At 41.6% G+C, this 13,913-nt stretch overlaps 1 protein-coding gene across 1 annotated transcript in view; it reads right to left on the bottom strand.

The window, feature by feature from the left end:
* LOC122790151 (pre-mRNA 3'-end-processing factor FIP1-like) overlaps positions 1 to 13,913 on the bottom strand; it is a gene marked incomplete in the record, with an annotated part of 1,284,544 nt that overhangs the window by 58,511 nt on the left and 1,212,120 nt on the right. The window contains 1 exon segment of the mRNA XM_044057737.1: positions 7,341 to 7,502. Within this exon segment, the coding sequence (XP_043913672.1) occupies positions 7,341 to 7,502 (162 nt within the window).

Below are 13,913 nucleotides of genomic sequence, written 5' to 3'. Positions count from 1 at the left end.
GGTTTACAAACTCCACTGAACATGTGGAACAGACAGACAAATGTAGGTTTTGTAAAACAGAATTAGAAACAGTCACACATCTTGTTCAGGTTGTGATATACTACTGGCTGAAGAACTGAACACTGAAAGGCATAATAATGTGGCAAGACTGTTGCACTTGGACTGTGCACACATTATAATACTGAAGTAGCTGAAAAACACTGGAAACATGAACCACAAAGCATCATAGAAAACGAAAGTTTATTTCACATGGGATTATCCATTACTAACGGTTCAAAAAATAGATGTGATAAAACCAGATATAGAAGTCCATGAAAATACATAAATAATACTGATCATTGAAATTGCTATTCCCAGTGACTACAGTATCTTGCATACAGAGAGACACAAAGTCATAAAATACCAGGATTTACAGGCAGAAAACGAGGACAATGTAAAAGAAAGATATCCAGGCAATTCCAGTAGTAGCAGGAGCAACGAGTCCTAAAAAATGGATTTACACTCGTACTTGGATTTGTTACAGATACATGTAACTATATAGAACTTGCAGGAGGAGTCATTATTGGTCACATTGTGGGTGCCGCAAAGAGTACTTATGGCTAACATCAAAGAATGAAACAATAATAACTTCACAAAGTTTAATCATACATGGAGTCCATTCCCGTCATGGTATTAGAAAACCCAGAAGACTTGGAGAAATTAAAAAAAAAAGAAAAAAATGATAGGAATGTGACACTTTGGCTGGGATGAACAGAAAGATGTTGTTTTAGATGGACTTTTAGACGAAAATGATTCAGTGTTATGTTAAGTACATAACTTCCATATCCTATTTTATCAGTATGTCAGATATGAGAGTTGTGACATAACCCCAAGCTACATTAGGTCTTGGGTACAATCATGACAGGATACTCTAACTACAGAAGTGTCAAAGGCTGCTCTGGTTCCAGAAATTATGCCCAGTTTGCAATGCTTAGAAAAGGTGTGTAGTGTGGACCAAGTGAGTGCTACAGAAATATCAATGGAAGAATTCTTGAAAATGCTGCAGAAGTAGCCATGAATCTTCTGAAATGGACTTCAGGTATTGAAGTCAGTCTTATTACTGGCAGATTAGACAAATGACATGCAATCTGACAACTATCAGGACTGAGTGAATTTGGGAACTTTAGACCCCAATCTGTTTTAAGCAAATGACATGAACAACCAGATGTCCTTTTGGAATAATTTGGATCTATTTAGATAAAATCTGAGTTGCTTGAGAACATCTAAAGTATGTGAAAGGTACTCTCCCTTGTTAGAGTAATTTAGGAAAAACACAGACATGTTGACAGACTGATTAATATTGTATTCAGAAGCCACCTTAAAGATAAAGGAAGGACTGGTTCTTAAAGTGACCTTATTTGTATAGAAGATCAAGAAAGGTGGGGAAATGGACAAAGTGAGCAGTTCTGATTTTTGTCTAGCTGACGTAATAGCCAGAAGAAACATTGTTTTCCTTGTTAAACACTTCAGAGTCTGCAGAGGAAGCTTGTTTAAATGGAGCCTTTTTAGAGCTTCCAGAACCAAATTCAAATTCCAGGGTGGAGTGGGGTTCTTAATGGGAGAATGGAGGAGGAAACTTCCTCTGACAGGGTCACTGTTCAACTTATGAGAGGCTAACATACTATTCTCAAAACCTGGATGGTAGTGGGAAATAGCAGCCAATTGCACTAGGTAAAGTAGCTGCACAGCCTGACTTAAAAGAGAGAAGACAGGAACTGTAGGACAACTGTTATGGAGACCGCATAAGGGTCAAATCCTTGGCTACAGACCCAAATAGAGAATATTATCCATTTGCTCTTATAAATCTTTTGAGTGGACTTCTGAGTAACAGAAAGAATGCGGATTACAATGTCATAAATGGAAGAATGCCTGGCCATTAAGGGAACTGGAAAGCACATGTGGCAAAATTGAGATTGTGAAGGTAATGATGAGCCTGACTGGACAGGCTTGAAAGTAGATCCAGATGCTGGTCTAGAAGCCAAGGGACTTCTTCAGATGAGGTTTCAGCACAGGAAACCAGATCTGTCTTGGTCAGAATGGACCGATAATGATCACCTATGATGTTGCTGGCACACGCCTTCCGAAGGAACTTGGCTATGAGGTGCAGAGAAGGCAAGGTGTATAGGAGACTGGTTAGGATGGAAATCACCGGCAGACTGCGGCATCCCTGAGTACTGTCCTGGTGGAGGAACTACAGCAAAGCAGCTTCTGCACTTGATGCTGGAGGGACAGGTAAACAAACTGTAGCAAGACAGGCCTTACTGACTGAAAAATTCTTGAGTCACTGTATGGTTAATGATCACTCATGAGTTTATAGAACAGACATGCTGAGTCTGTCTGCTAGCCAGCTGGATTCCCCCAGAATGTATGTTGCTTGTAAAAGGTGATCTGAATCTAGCGCCCACTGCCATACTTTCATGGCTTCTCAGCAAAGTGACTAAGATTTGGTTTCTCCTGGTTTACCATACCACTGACAAACTGTATGACTGAATAGCTATCAATCCTGAAGATAAGAGGTATGGAAACTCCTCGAAGGATAACAGGACTGCTCTCATCTCCAGGATGCTTATGTGAAGACTGGCCAGTGTATGATTCTACAGACCTTAGACCATCCTCCCCTCAAAATGACTGCTACTCCACCCTAGAGTAAATATATCAACTGCTGCTGCTGGGCCATAGGGGAGGAGAAAACGAACCTCTTCTGTCATCTGTAACAAAGGTGAAGTCAGCTACCAATTCAAGTTTGCATGCCTGAATTATGTGAATTGTTGTTGAACAAGGATCCATCAGTTAAGACCACTGCACAGAAACCATCCACTGGAAGATCCTCATATGGTACATGGCACAGTGGATCACTGTAATTGCTGCTGCAACCATAAGACCTAGAACTTTTCATATTAATTAGTGCAGATGGACTTTACTGGTGATATAGGATATGTACATGTACAGCATGATGGAGAGACACAGCAGCCTTTCATGGGTGAGGGATACACGGCAACAAGTCTAGTGTCTTCCAATAATGGAAATTTGCTGAAAACGTTAAAGCTCTGATTTCTGACACTTCTAAAGATAAATGATCTATATATTTATAAAGACATATGATAAAGCTATATAGATAATGCATACGTCTAAAGGATAGGCATTGCTGTAAATAGTTTTCTTCGGTTTCTAGTAAGGATACTCTGGCTATCTGGCTGTTATAGCAAGAAGCTGTTGTCTAGATATTTGAAAACAGATCTCCCTTTTACGTGCAAGTGAGGCAACCACTACCATGCACTTTGGTAAATATCTGGGGGGGGGGCTTTGTGTGTGGTGAGACCAAGGGGCAAAGCTCTTAACTGGAAGTGATTTGCTCCTATCCAATAGCAAAGAAACCTCCTGAACACTTTTGCAATTTTTATGAGGAGATATTCTGGTGGTCTGTGGAACACAGTCATTGGCCCTTACACAGGGAAACATCACAGGCACCTAGCCCATTTTGAATGGTATCTTCTTCACAAAACAGTTTTGTCTGCTAAGATCTTGAATTGGCCTAAGGTCCTTTTTGGGAACCAAAAGAAATCTACAGTAAATTCCTGACCCTCTCTGGTCTGGGGAAGGAGGAAGAAAATCTCCTGTAGCTCTAACATTTGGAGGGGTGGGACATCAGGTAATGCTGGCTTCTGTGAAAACAGTCAATAGGAAAAGGGTATGGAATAGAATAGCCACTGGATATATCGCACACCCTTTTTGTCTAGTGTGATGGCCAACTATTGCAAAAGGTAACAAAACTAATCACCCCCCTCCCCCTCGGACTGCCACCAGACAGGGCAGTCAGGCAAGCCTTCAGGGGTGTTGGACTGGCCTTCCTTGAAAGGATTCCCTGTACTTCTTAATCTGTGAACTTGTTTGACCTTGTGATTGGTGTCAATTAAAGGGGTCATCAATGCCATTGCTGCCTGTAACTGAGAAAGAGGAAAAGGATTGATGCCAAAATCTTTTGAACCACAGGGATTTGGAACCCTTCTGATTCTTATAAATGAGACTACAAAGATCCTCAAAACTGACTCCAACTGCAGACAGCATTTTCCTATCCTGCTTGCACCTCATGAGCTTCTCTTTTACCGCTGGCCCAAAAAGGGAGGGCACATCAAATGGGGCACTGATAAAGGACATCTTGAAGTCTGCAAAAATAGCAATGGCAGAGACGAGCATGGCATCTCATGTTCAAACCAGTGTTGCTGCCCTAGTTCTTCCATCACCTGCATGACGGTACAGATGCATGGACAGATTCAGGATGTTGAACATGGTATTCAAGGTGGTATGCAGTTGTATGATAGATTCCTGAAGTATCCATGACTTGTTTGGCTAGATCCCATTAGAATCTGCTCATGTGGGTTAAACAGTTTATCGCCCTCAGGGCAAAGGTGCCTGAAATGAAGGCAAGCTTTCCAGTTCTATCACTCTAGACTCTATTAGGGGAAAGGACAACTGTGGACTCATCTGTAAGCTCTCTCTTGGTAGCTGCAGCAACAAACATTGTATACACCAGAGAACTTTTAGACCAGTACTGTCTATATTTTAACAGACTTGACACCTTGTCTGTTTTTTTTGGGCTAGTATCAGATGTATCTGGTTCCTACCATGCTTTCCTGGGAATGAAGTTTATGAGGGAGTCTGCAGGAGGCAACCACCAAGAGACAGAAGGGACACAGCCATATGTAACGAAAAGCTCTTCCTCGTCTTGAAGGAGTGGGTCCAATGGGCAAAATCTCCTCTATTTCATTAATTCAAGGACTCTGACAAATGTGACATCTTCTGGAGAGGATCTGGGGGAGCTCTCTCTTTCATCCAAGTCAGAGTCTGAGGTTACTGACTTCTAAGGGGAATCTATATGCTTTCTTTCACACATCCTCTTACTTGGGAGCTTCAGCTGTGAGTGGCTGGAGTCTAAGAAAGTCAGATTGCACTGCCTGCATATCCCAAAGGGATATGGCTCTGTTCTATGCCTGGAAACCTAGATGAACAGGTGGAATTGCTGACAGACGGGCACTGCTGGGTGCAGCCAGTGCCAGAGAAGTTCTTCTGACAGCCTGGGAGGGGAAGTAGCTATCATCCTCTCTGAGGAGTGTCTCAGTACCCAAAAGTCAGATTGAACAGACAAATGAAACGGGATAAAATTTTACAGTTTTCTCAAATAAGTACATTCTGAGTAAAAGTCCCCAAAATGTAATGATAGTCCATAAAAATTAATTTTCCTAGCACAAAATAATCAATTTTAAAATAAAACTGCAGATTTGTCCTCAGAAAAAAACGGAGAAAGTTTTCCACAGCAAAGTACTTACCTGGCTAGTCCTGGAGGATTGCTAGCAGACAGTCAGTTCTATGAAACTGCTCGAAGAAGGAGCACACTTCAGTAGAGAGAGAGTTCTGAAGCTTTTGGTGTCCAAAGTGCTCTCTTTATGTGGCTCTGCTCAAGCAACTGGCAGTTGGGGTGTGTGGATGGTGTCCTGAAGCTTAGAAAACTGTCAGGTGGCCATATTCTAGACAGAATGTATCCCAAACAGCTTAAGCTACAGAAACAGTGACCTAATGTTGAACTTCTGCAGCTTTCCACCAGTCTCTCCAGGCCCCAACTTCTTGTGCTCCAGAGACAGGTCGGCTTGCTCTAGTGTGTGAAGCAGTGTACTGCTGGACTATTCATACCAGTAAAAACTATCTAAAGATAGCAAGTGGGCATTAACTTCTTCCTAGAAGGACCTATGGCGTCAGAATCTACCATAGCCATGATGAGTTTCATCTCAGTGCTAAGCCTGATTTTAGACCTGAGCACATCATTTCTATTCTTTTGCAACTCAAGCTTCTGCATAGAATTCTAGAATACCCTTATAGCTAGCCTATGTATTGTCCCTTTCTAATTCAGGGCACTGGGTAACTATGAAAGTTTTGAGCTTTTCTCTCTCTTCCAGCTGGCCATGGAGTTGAACTGCTTGAATGTGGCAGTTGCTGCATTACATCCTTCTTTCAGATTAATGATCTGGTTAATTCATACAAGTCTCATACTTTCTACGAAAACAACAGCATTCCAATGTAGAATGTACTGGGGAAATACCAAAAAGCAAGTTAAAAAAGAGAAAAGGATCCCATGCTCATTCATACTGGTACAGAGTAAATGGGTATGTATGCCCTAAACATGAAAGTTCAACATTTCAGTAAAGAAGTGCAACAAATGGGAATTAATGGGATGTACCAAAATGTTCCAACCGAAGCTGTGGTGGTGCAGCGGTAGCGTTGTCAAACAGCAAGAGGTTCTCCCATTCGATTCTTGGCTGGAGTGCCTTCTGTGTGGAGTCAGCATGTCCTCCCCGCGGTCGAGTGGAGTTCGAAAGACATGCATAGAATGGGCATGCCTTAGTTGAAGGTTGGGTGTCGAGTTGGCACCTCAGCACCCGTAAAAAATCTACTGCCAATCATTAGCAGACCGGAGTTCCGCTGTGGCGACCCCTAACCGGAAAAAGCCGAAATAACAACAACTGCCACCAAAGTGTTCGAACCCACTGCAGGGTCCTTTGCAGTAAGAGCAGAACATTTTTTGCATAATCTCATACAATGGATTTTACTTAAAAATAAATACATAAATAAATAACTACACCAATATGACTACAAATTCTGATATTTTGAGACAATATTTGTTTTACTTAACCTTAGAATTTATTTTACATTTTTTAAATGGGCTGGGCTAGGGATGCTCTTCAGCCATGACCTTTGCCACGGGCAGTTTTACACACATTTGCAAGGTGGTGCAAGGTGTGATTTCCTCAGCTACCACTGCCTAACTGTCCGACTGCGCAAATCACCTAACCAAACACCACTCCTGGGCTGAGTCTGAAACAGGTCAATGGAGATCAGTGCTCTACCCTGAAAAAAACAAACAAAATGAATAAATAAACAGATGTTACAAGTTCAAATGTTTATGGGAAACTACAACCTAGTCCTGTTACTTTCAAGAAGGCAAGTATTTACTAGTTCCTCAGTGCTTGGCAATACAGTCTAAAAATCTGTATTTCCTGATTTAAAAAAAAGTTTAAATACCTGGTTTAACAAAACATGGAAAATCAGCAGTTTGCAGCTCTGTCAGTATTGTTTAATCAGCAATAAACTTGCTGCATGTTTTCAGTAGTTTCAAGAAAATGCATCAAGGAGAAAAACAGCTACTGCAGTTTTATGTTATCAATCTCAATAAAAAAACACCACTGGAATTTAGATCTTTTGTTAAAAAAGAAAATTAGTTGTACAGTATGAATTAATAAATGAAAACTCACTTTCTTGAAGACTTGTGTTTCCCACTCTCCTCTTTTTCCTTCTCTTTATCTTTCTCTCTATGCCGGTGTTCTCTGTGGCGATCTTCACGCTCTCTACTGCGACGGTATTCACGATCATAATCATAGTTCCTTTCTCTGCCATGGCGCTGATAACGTTCATCACTAGAAAAACAATTTGTAAGAATTTAACCTTCAAATACTGCCCAGCTTACATAAATTTATATTTAAATTTGAAACGTTCACATTTTATTCTTATTTTGACTAATAAACAAATAATGCACAAAAACAAAACTGAAGATTGTATTTTGTGGTTTTAAAGTACATGGATGCTGAAAATCAGTGGCATTTCCTTTTTAAAATCCACACATTTCACAGTAGTGTTTGCATCTTTATATTGTTATGAAATATCTCCCTTTCAAAGACGGTCTTGGAGCCCTGAGAACATGCACACTACTATTACTGGACAGACCATCCATCCATTCATACCATACCTACCACATATCTTTTATGTAGTGCAACTATGGTTTGTCAAGAAACGCTTGTATAAAGCTTTAACTGGATGAACATAGCACAGTTTAATCCACGTAAAGAAACAAAACATTTTTTGCAGGGGCAAAATGCAACAGGTAGCATTGTCGCCTCACAGCAAAAGGTTCTCCGGTGCGATTCTCGGCTGAGGTGCCTTCTATGCAGAGACTGCATGTCCTCCCTGTGGTCGCATGATTTTCCTCTGGGTGCTCCGGTTTCCTCCCACATTCCAAAGACATAGAGTAGGTGGATCGGACACACTAAATTGGCCGTAGGTGTGAGTGCGTGCACGAGTGAGTGGTATGGATGAACTGCCAATGGCAGGGCTGGCCACCCGGCAGTGTATAATCCTTGGCTCGAGATGACTGTCACTGTTGAAGTGACACCCTGACTCCATATGCAAAATGGGAAAAAGGGGTTGAGGACAGATGGATGGATGGAAAACCCTATCTGCTGGACTTGTATACACCAACTTTGGGAGATATACAATTGCAGGGAAAATGTAAAAATTTAAAAACTGTAAAATCACTGCCAGTGTTTTAACAGAAACAGCACCTGCAGTGCTTGTGAGAAACATTGTTTGTTGAATTGCAAATCATTCACTTGTGAGAGACAAGTTCCAAACACACTGACCAGTTGTTATTGACCATTAGTGGGACCTCCTTTCATGTTGCAGCATGATAAATACTAATGTAGCAAAACAGGTTTTCAAACTCCACATACTGAAGATCAGATGTTTGGATTCACAGAAGAACTATCAAAAGAATCTTTGTAATTGAAAACTACAAGTGTACACAAGGATCATGGACATAAAACATTTTAAAAGAAAAATATTAAGAATGCTGAAAATGTGCTATTTATCTAAGCTCTAAATGGAAGATCTTGTTTTTTTTATATATTCCTTAGAGTCATGCACAATGAGATACAGATTGAGGTAGAATTCTTCTGTCAAGGAAGAAAACACACAGTAATGTTCCAAGACCTTCATTGTCTCAAGTGGCAGCCTTAGGGAGCTGTAAGGCTTCTACCAAACGCTCATGTACTTAAACATCTGTGTTGAGCTTCAGTAACTTATTCCAGTTTCTAATGCTAACACTCTAATCTATTATAACATAATAATGCTTTTGCATTGGATCTACAAGGCCTTTAATACTCAATTCATAAAAAGAGGCTTACTACAACAACTACTTAATCAGAGTTGTTTTAGCACCATATGTATATTTTGGCACACACTGCTGCTTTGTCTAATGTGTAGCCCTTAAATTAATGAATGTTTCCAACTACATAGTCCCATTTATAATCCATCACTTTAGCAGAGCTGGTACACAAACTCAGGATGATGTTAACAGTTCTTCGTTAACTCACCAATGCATAAAAGCTGTAGTAGTGATAGTGGCTCATCCACGTGTATCTAGAAAATGCATAATAAGACTTGTGACTATATGTTTGCATTATTTACATGTTTTACTGCCTACTTCTTCCTTCCCTGCCCATTTGAGACTGTACCATGCTCTACACACACTAACTTGTTACTTTTTCTGCCTTATAATACACTTGAAAGCTATTCCCTTCTATTACCCTGCCTGCCCCGCCAAAAGACTACTATACCATTAACCTCCCTCTGTTTCCTTTCTATTTTTCTCTATAGGTGCCTGCTCCCCCCCTGCAGCTCTCAACCGACCCAAGGAATCTAGCTGATACATCGGCTTCTCTGTCACTCCAGCCCAAAGTGAGATACAAGTCCTACAAGTGCCTAGGTACGTTGTTTAGTGACTATATAGTGTTAAACATACAAAATAACTGTATAAAGAAGATTATAACTATACAAAGTCCTCTCTTAAACTGAGCTGCACATCACCGAAACCCTCTGTCACCCTATTCTTGGCTGTATTTACTCAGACTGCTGTTTCACAAAGTAGACCTTAAATAAGCTCTCTAACTAGTTATCCTGCTTCTATTTTGCTTCCTTTTGCTGCTCTCCCTCCCTAACCTCCCATACAACATTTCTTTGTACCTTACAGATTGTTTTTCTCACTTGTAATTCCTGCCTCATCGACTGATTCCAGGTCCAACCCGGTCTGTTCACCCTCTCTTCGCTTGGGCTCGCTCTGCTCACTTACCCCCTTTCCCACCCACCCCCACTTCAATTACATTTATTCTCTCCCTAACTCCACTCTTCATTAGCTGCAATTCAATCTCCATCCTTTCCACTGACACACCCTCTTAATCTTGTAACACCTACTTTATCCTACCTTCACCAATAGCATAAAATTCTCTTCCTCCACCCTCACTAACTGGTAACATTTTCTATAACTTCACAGCTGCTGCCTACTACTCTACCCACTACTACCTCCCATTACAAAATGCCACTTGTCTCTAAACTGACACCTTTCATTCTCCTATTACACCTAAACCTCCTACTACATATTACCCCACTAAAAATAAACAATGTATACCACAAACCCACTTCAATGAACTCTACCCATAATCTATCCTTCAGCACCTTCTCCAACATATCTTCTAACTTCTAGGCAACAGACAGCTTTCTCTGCTTTAAACTAAAAAAACCTCTCCAAAAATAGGATTAGCTTTAACCTTACCACCTCCCTTCGCCACAACATAAAGAAAAAACCCACCACTATCCTATTTAAATATGCCAATCTAACCTTAAGTGGGGATATCCATCCAAATCTAGGTCCCCTTTCCTCAAGTTCCAACCCATATCGCTCCTACAAATCCCTATGCCTAACTACAATTAACCTGCAAAGTATTCAAAACAAAATCCCTGACTTCCATGCCTGGGTAACACATAACCAACCCGACACTGCCACCACAGAAACATAGCTAAAACCGTACATTAAAATCTCAGAATTCCTCCCCCCCAGGATAGTACAGTTGTGTACACTTACCATAAATGCAGATGTTCGAGTGTATTCACTGTTGCAGTCATTACATTTGGGTAATCCTGTTGGCAGGTTGCCCTCAGTCGGCCTGAATTCCAAAGTCTTGGGTCCTGCGTCAGCTGCTGTTGCCCCTTCCCTGATGTCATCAGGGGTATAAAAGAAGCAGCCAATGCCATTTTCTTTAGTTTTTCTTGCCCCAGATGTCAGGTGCCCCCTAAAAGGGTAGGCAAAATTTATATCTATATATAAAATTAGATACACCAATATAAACTTTACCTTCATCTACAAACAAATACACCACATAGGTTGTATAAATCACAGAAGGAAAGATAGGCTCCATTAGAAGAAAAGGGGGATGGTGGGTGGGTAACCTGGACTGCAACAGTGAATACACTCGAACATCTGCATTTATGGTAAGTGTACACAACTGTACTATGTTCTTCGTGTTTCACTGTTGCAGTCATTACATTTGGGTAGAGTCCCAAAGCTATGGTTGGGAGGCTGGAGCTAAACAGCATTAGGAGCGGCTATGAGACCCTGCAGAACTGCAGTGGCAAAGCCTGCCCTGGATTTAGAGTAGAGTGGCAGATGATAGTGCTTTGTAAAGGTGTGCACTGAACTCCAAGTAGCTGCCTCTAAAATGTCTTTGGTTGGTATTCCCCTGAGAAAGGCTGCTGAAGTGGCTGCAGCTCTGGTGGAGTGAGGCCTAATCCCCTTAGGCATTTGCTTGCCATGGTATAAGTAGCAGAAACGAATGCAGTGGCCTAACCACTTTGAAATAGTCTGCTTTGAGATAGCTTTTCCTTGTGATCCTGCAGCATATGCCACTAGTAATTGCTCTGTCCTTCTGAAAACTTTGGTTCTGTCCAAGTAGAATCTAAGCTGTCTGTGTACGTCCAAATAATGCAGAATTCTTTCCCCCTTGTTCTGTGGATTTGGATAAAAAGTTGGCAGATGAATGGTTTGGTTAAGAGCCACACTGGACACCACTTTAGGCATAAATCTTGGGTTTTTCCTCAGGGAGACCCTGTCTGGATAAAAAATGATAAAAGGTTCCACAGTCATGAGTGCCTGTAGCTCTGAAACTCGTCTTGCAGAAGTTATTGCTAGGAGCAGAGCTGTTTTCCAAAAAAAAAAAATTAACATCAGCAGTAGCAGCTGGCTCAAAAGGAGGCAGGGTGAGTTTTTCCAAGACATAGTTGAGGTCCCATGCAGGCATTGTTGACCTACTTGGAGGTCTTACATTTTTGGCTCCTCTGAGTAACTGTTTTAATAAGGGATGATAAAAGATTGGTGGCTCTGCATTGTAATGAGCCGAAAAGAAAAGATTGGCGGCTCTGCATTGTAATGAGCCGAAATGGCAGAGGCATGAATTTTAATAGATGAGAAGGATAGGCCTTTGTCCAGCATCTGTTAAGTATTGTAAAATCTGAGGAATATTTGGCACAGCTGCATCTGTTCCTTGTGCCTGGTTCCAAGCACAGAATCTCTTCCATTTTCCAGCATAAGATTTTCTAGTACTAGGCCTTCTGGCTTCCAAAATGACATCCATCACAGCTTTGCTGAGAGGTGTGTTTTGTATGACTACATTATCTGCCATGCTGCCAGGTTTAAAGTCCTGAGTTTGCTGTGCAGGATCTGATTGTTTTGCTGGGACAGTAGCTGAGGTACTTGAGGTAAGGTCCAAGCTGGGCACTGAGACAAAGCTCCTTAATATTGGGTACCAGTGCTGGCGGGGCCAGTCTGGAGCAATCAGTATCATCTTTGGCTTTCTCCTGTCTGACCTCTAGGAGTACCTTAGGGGAGGAGAGGCAGAGGAGGAAAGGCATATACTGATAGGTTTTTCCAGCTAAGGGATAGGGCGTCCACTTTCCATGCTTGTCTGTGATAAATCCTTGTGCAGAATCTTTTTAGTTGGTAGTTGTGAGGGGAGGCAAATAGATCTATGTCCAGGCATCCCCATTTCCCTGTTACCATGCTGAAGACTTGTGGATCCAGCTGCCACTCGGGATCCATGAGGTTTCTGCTTAGTTTGTCTGCCAGAGTACTTTTCCTTCCTGGCAGGAATTGTGCCTGCAGATATACTTGGTAAGTCAATGCTGTGTCCCACAAAGTCATGGCTAGTCTGCAAAGGGGGGTAAGAATGTGTGCCCCCCTGCTTGTTTATATACCGCATGACCGTGGTGTTGTCCGTCTATCAGTAGTTGTCCTGGATGAAGTAGGTCCTTGAAGGATGTCAGGGCATTTTGAACAGCTAGCATCCCTTTTTGATTGATATGTAGATGCATTTGGTTTGAGGTCCATGTTTCCTGGATGCATCTTCCTGCCATGTGGGCCCCCCAGGCATAATCTGATGCATCCGTTGTTAGTGTCTGCCTGGCTGGGGGTAATGTGAATGGCTGTCCCTTGTTTTGGCGACAAGCCTTTGGCCACCATCGAAACTCCTGTCACAGGCAGGGAATGAGAGTAATTATGGTTTCCAGGCTGTGGCAATGTTGAGTCCAAACACTTTTTAGGTACCATTGAAGTTTTCTCATATGCAGTCTTGCATATGGAATTAGTAGGATGCAGGATTCCATGAAACCCAAAGCCTGCAGAATTTTTCTTGCAGATAACTGGGCCTTTGTTGCCAACATTTTGAAATAGGTAGTCAGTTGCCTTTGTTTGTCTGGTGTGAGATAAGCAATCTGGGCAGCTGTATTTAAGCTTCCACCCAGGAATATTATATCTTGAGAGGGTACTAGCTTTGATTTCTTTTCGTTGACTGAGTACCCTAGGCATGTTAGACGTTTTTTCACAAATGCCAGATGCTGTAGAAGAATGTCCTTGTTCTCTGCTTGAATTAGACAGTCGTCCAAGTAAGGATATATTTGTATTCCTCTTTGTCTGCAGAATGCAATTACTGGTGCCAGGCACTTTGTAAAGACCCTGGGCGCAGTAGATAAGCCAAAGGGCAGTGCAGAGAATTGGTAATGCATTGAGCCAGCCTTAAATCTGTGGTATCTTCTGCATATTTGTCTGATTGAGACATGCAGGTATGTCTCTTTTAGGTCTAAAGTTACAAGCCAAGCGTTCTTGCCCAGTATGGGCAGAAGCTGCTGCAAAGTCAACATTTTGAATTTTGGTATATCCAGGAATGTGT

The sequence above is a fragment of the Protopterus annectens genome, chromosome 15.part0 (assembly GCF_019279795.1).
Source record: "Protopterus annectens isolate FY-2018-M chromosome 15.part0, PAN1.0, whole genome shotgun sequence".
NCBI classification, from domain to species: Eukaryota; Metazoa; Chordata; order Ceratodontiformes; family Protopteridae; genus Protopterus; species Protopterus annectens.
The sequence above is the reverse complement of the archived record's forward strand: the minus strand, read 5'-3'. Positions and strand labels throughout refer to the sequence as shown.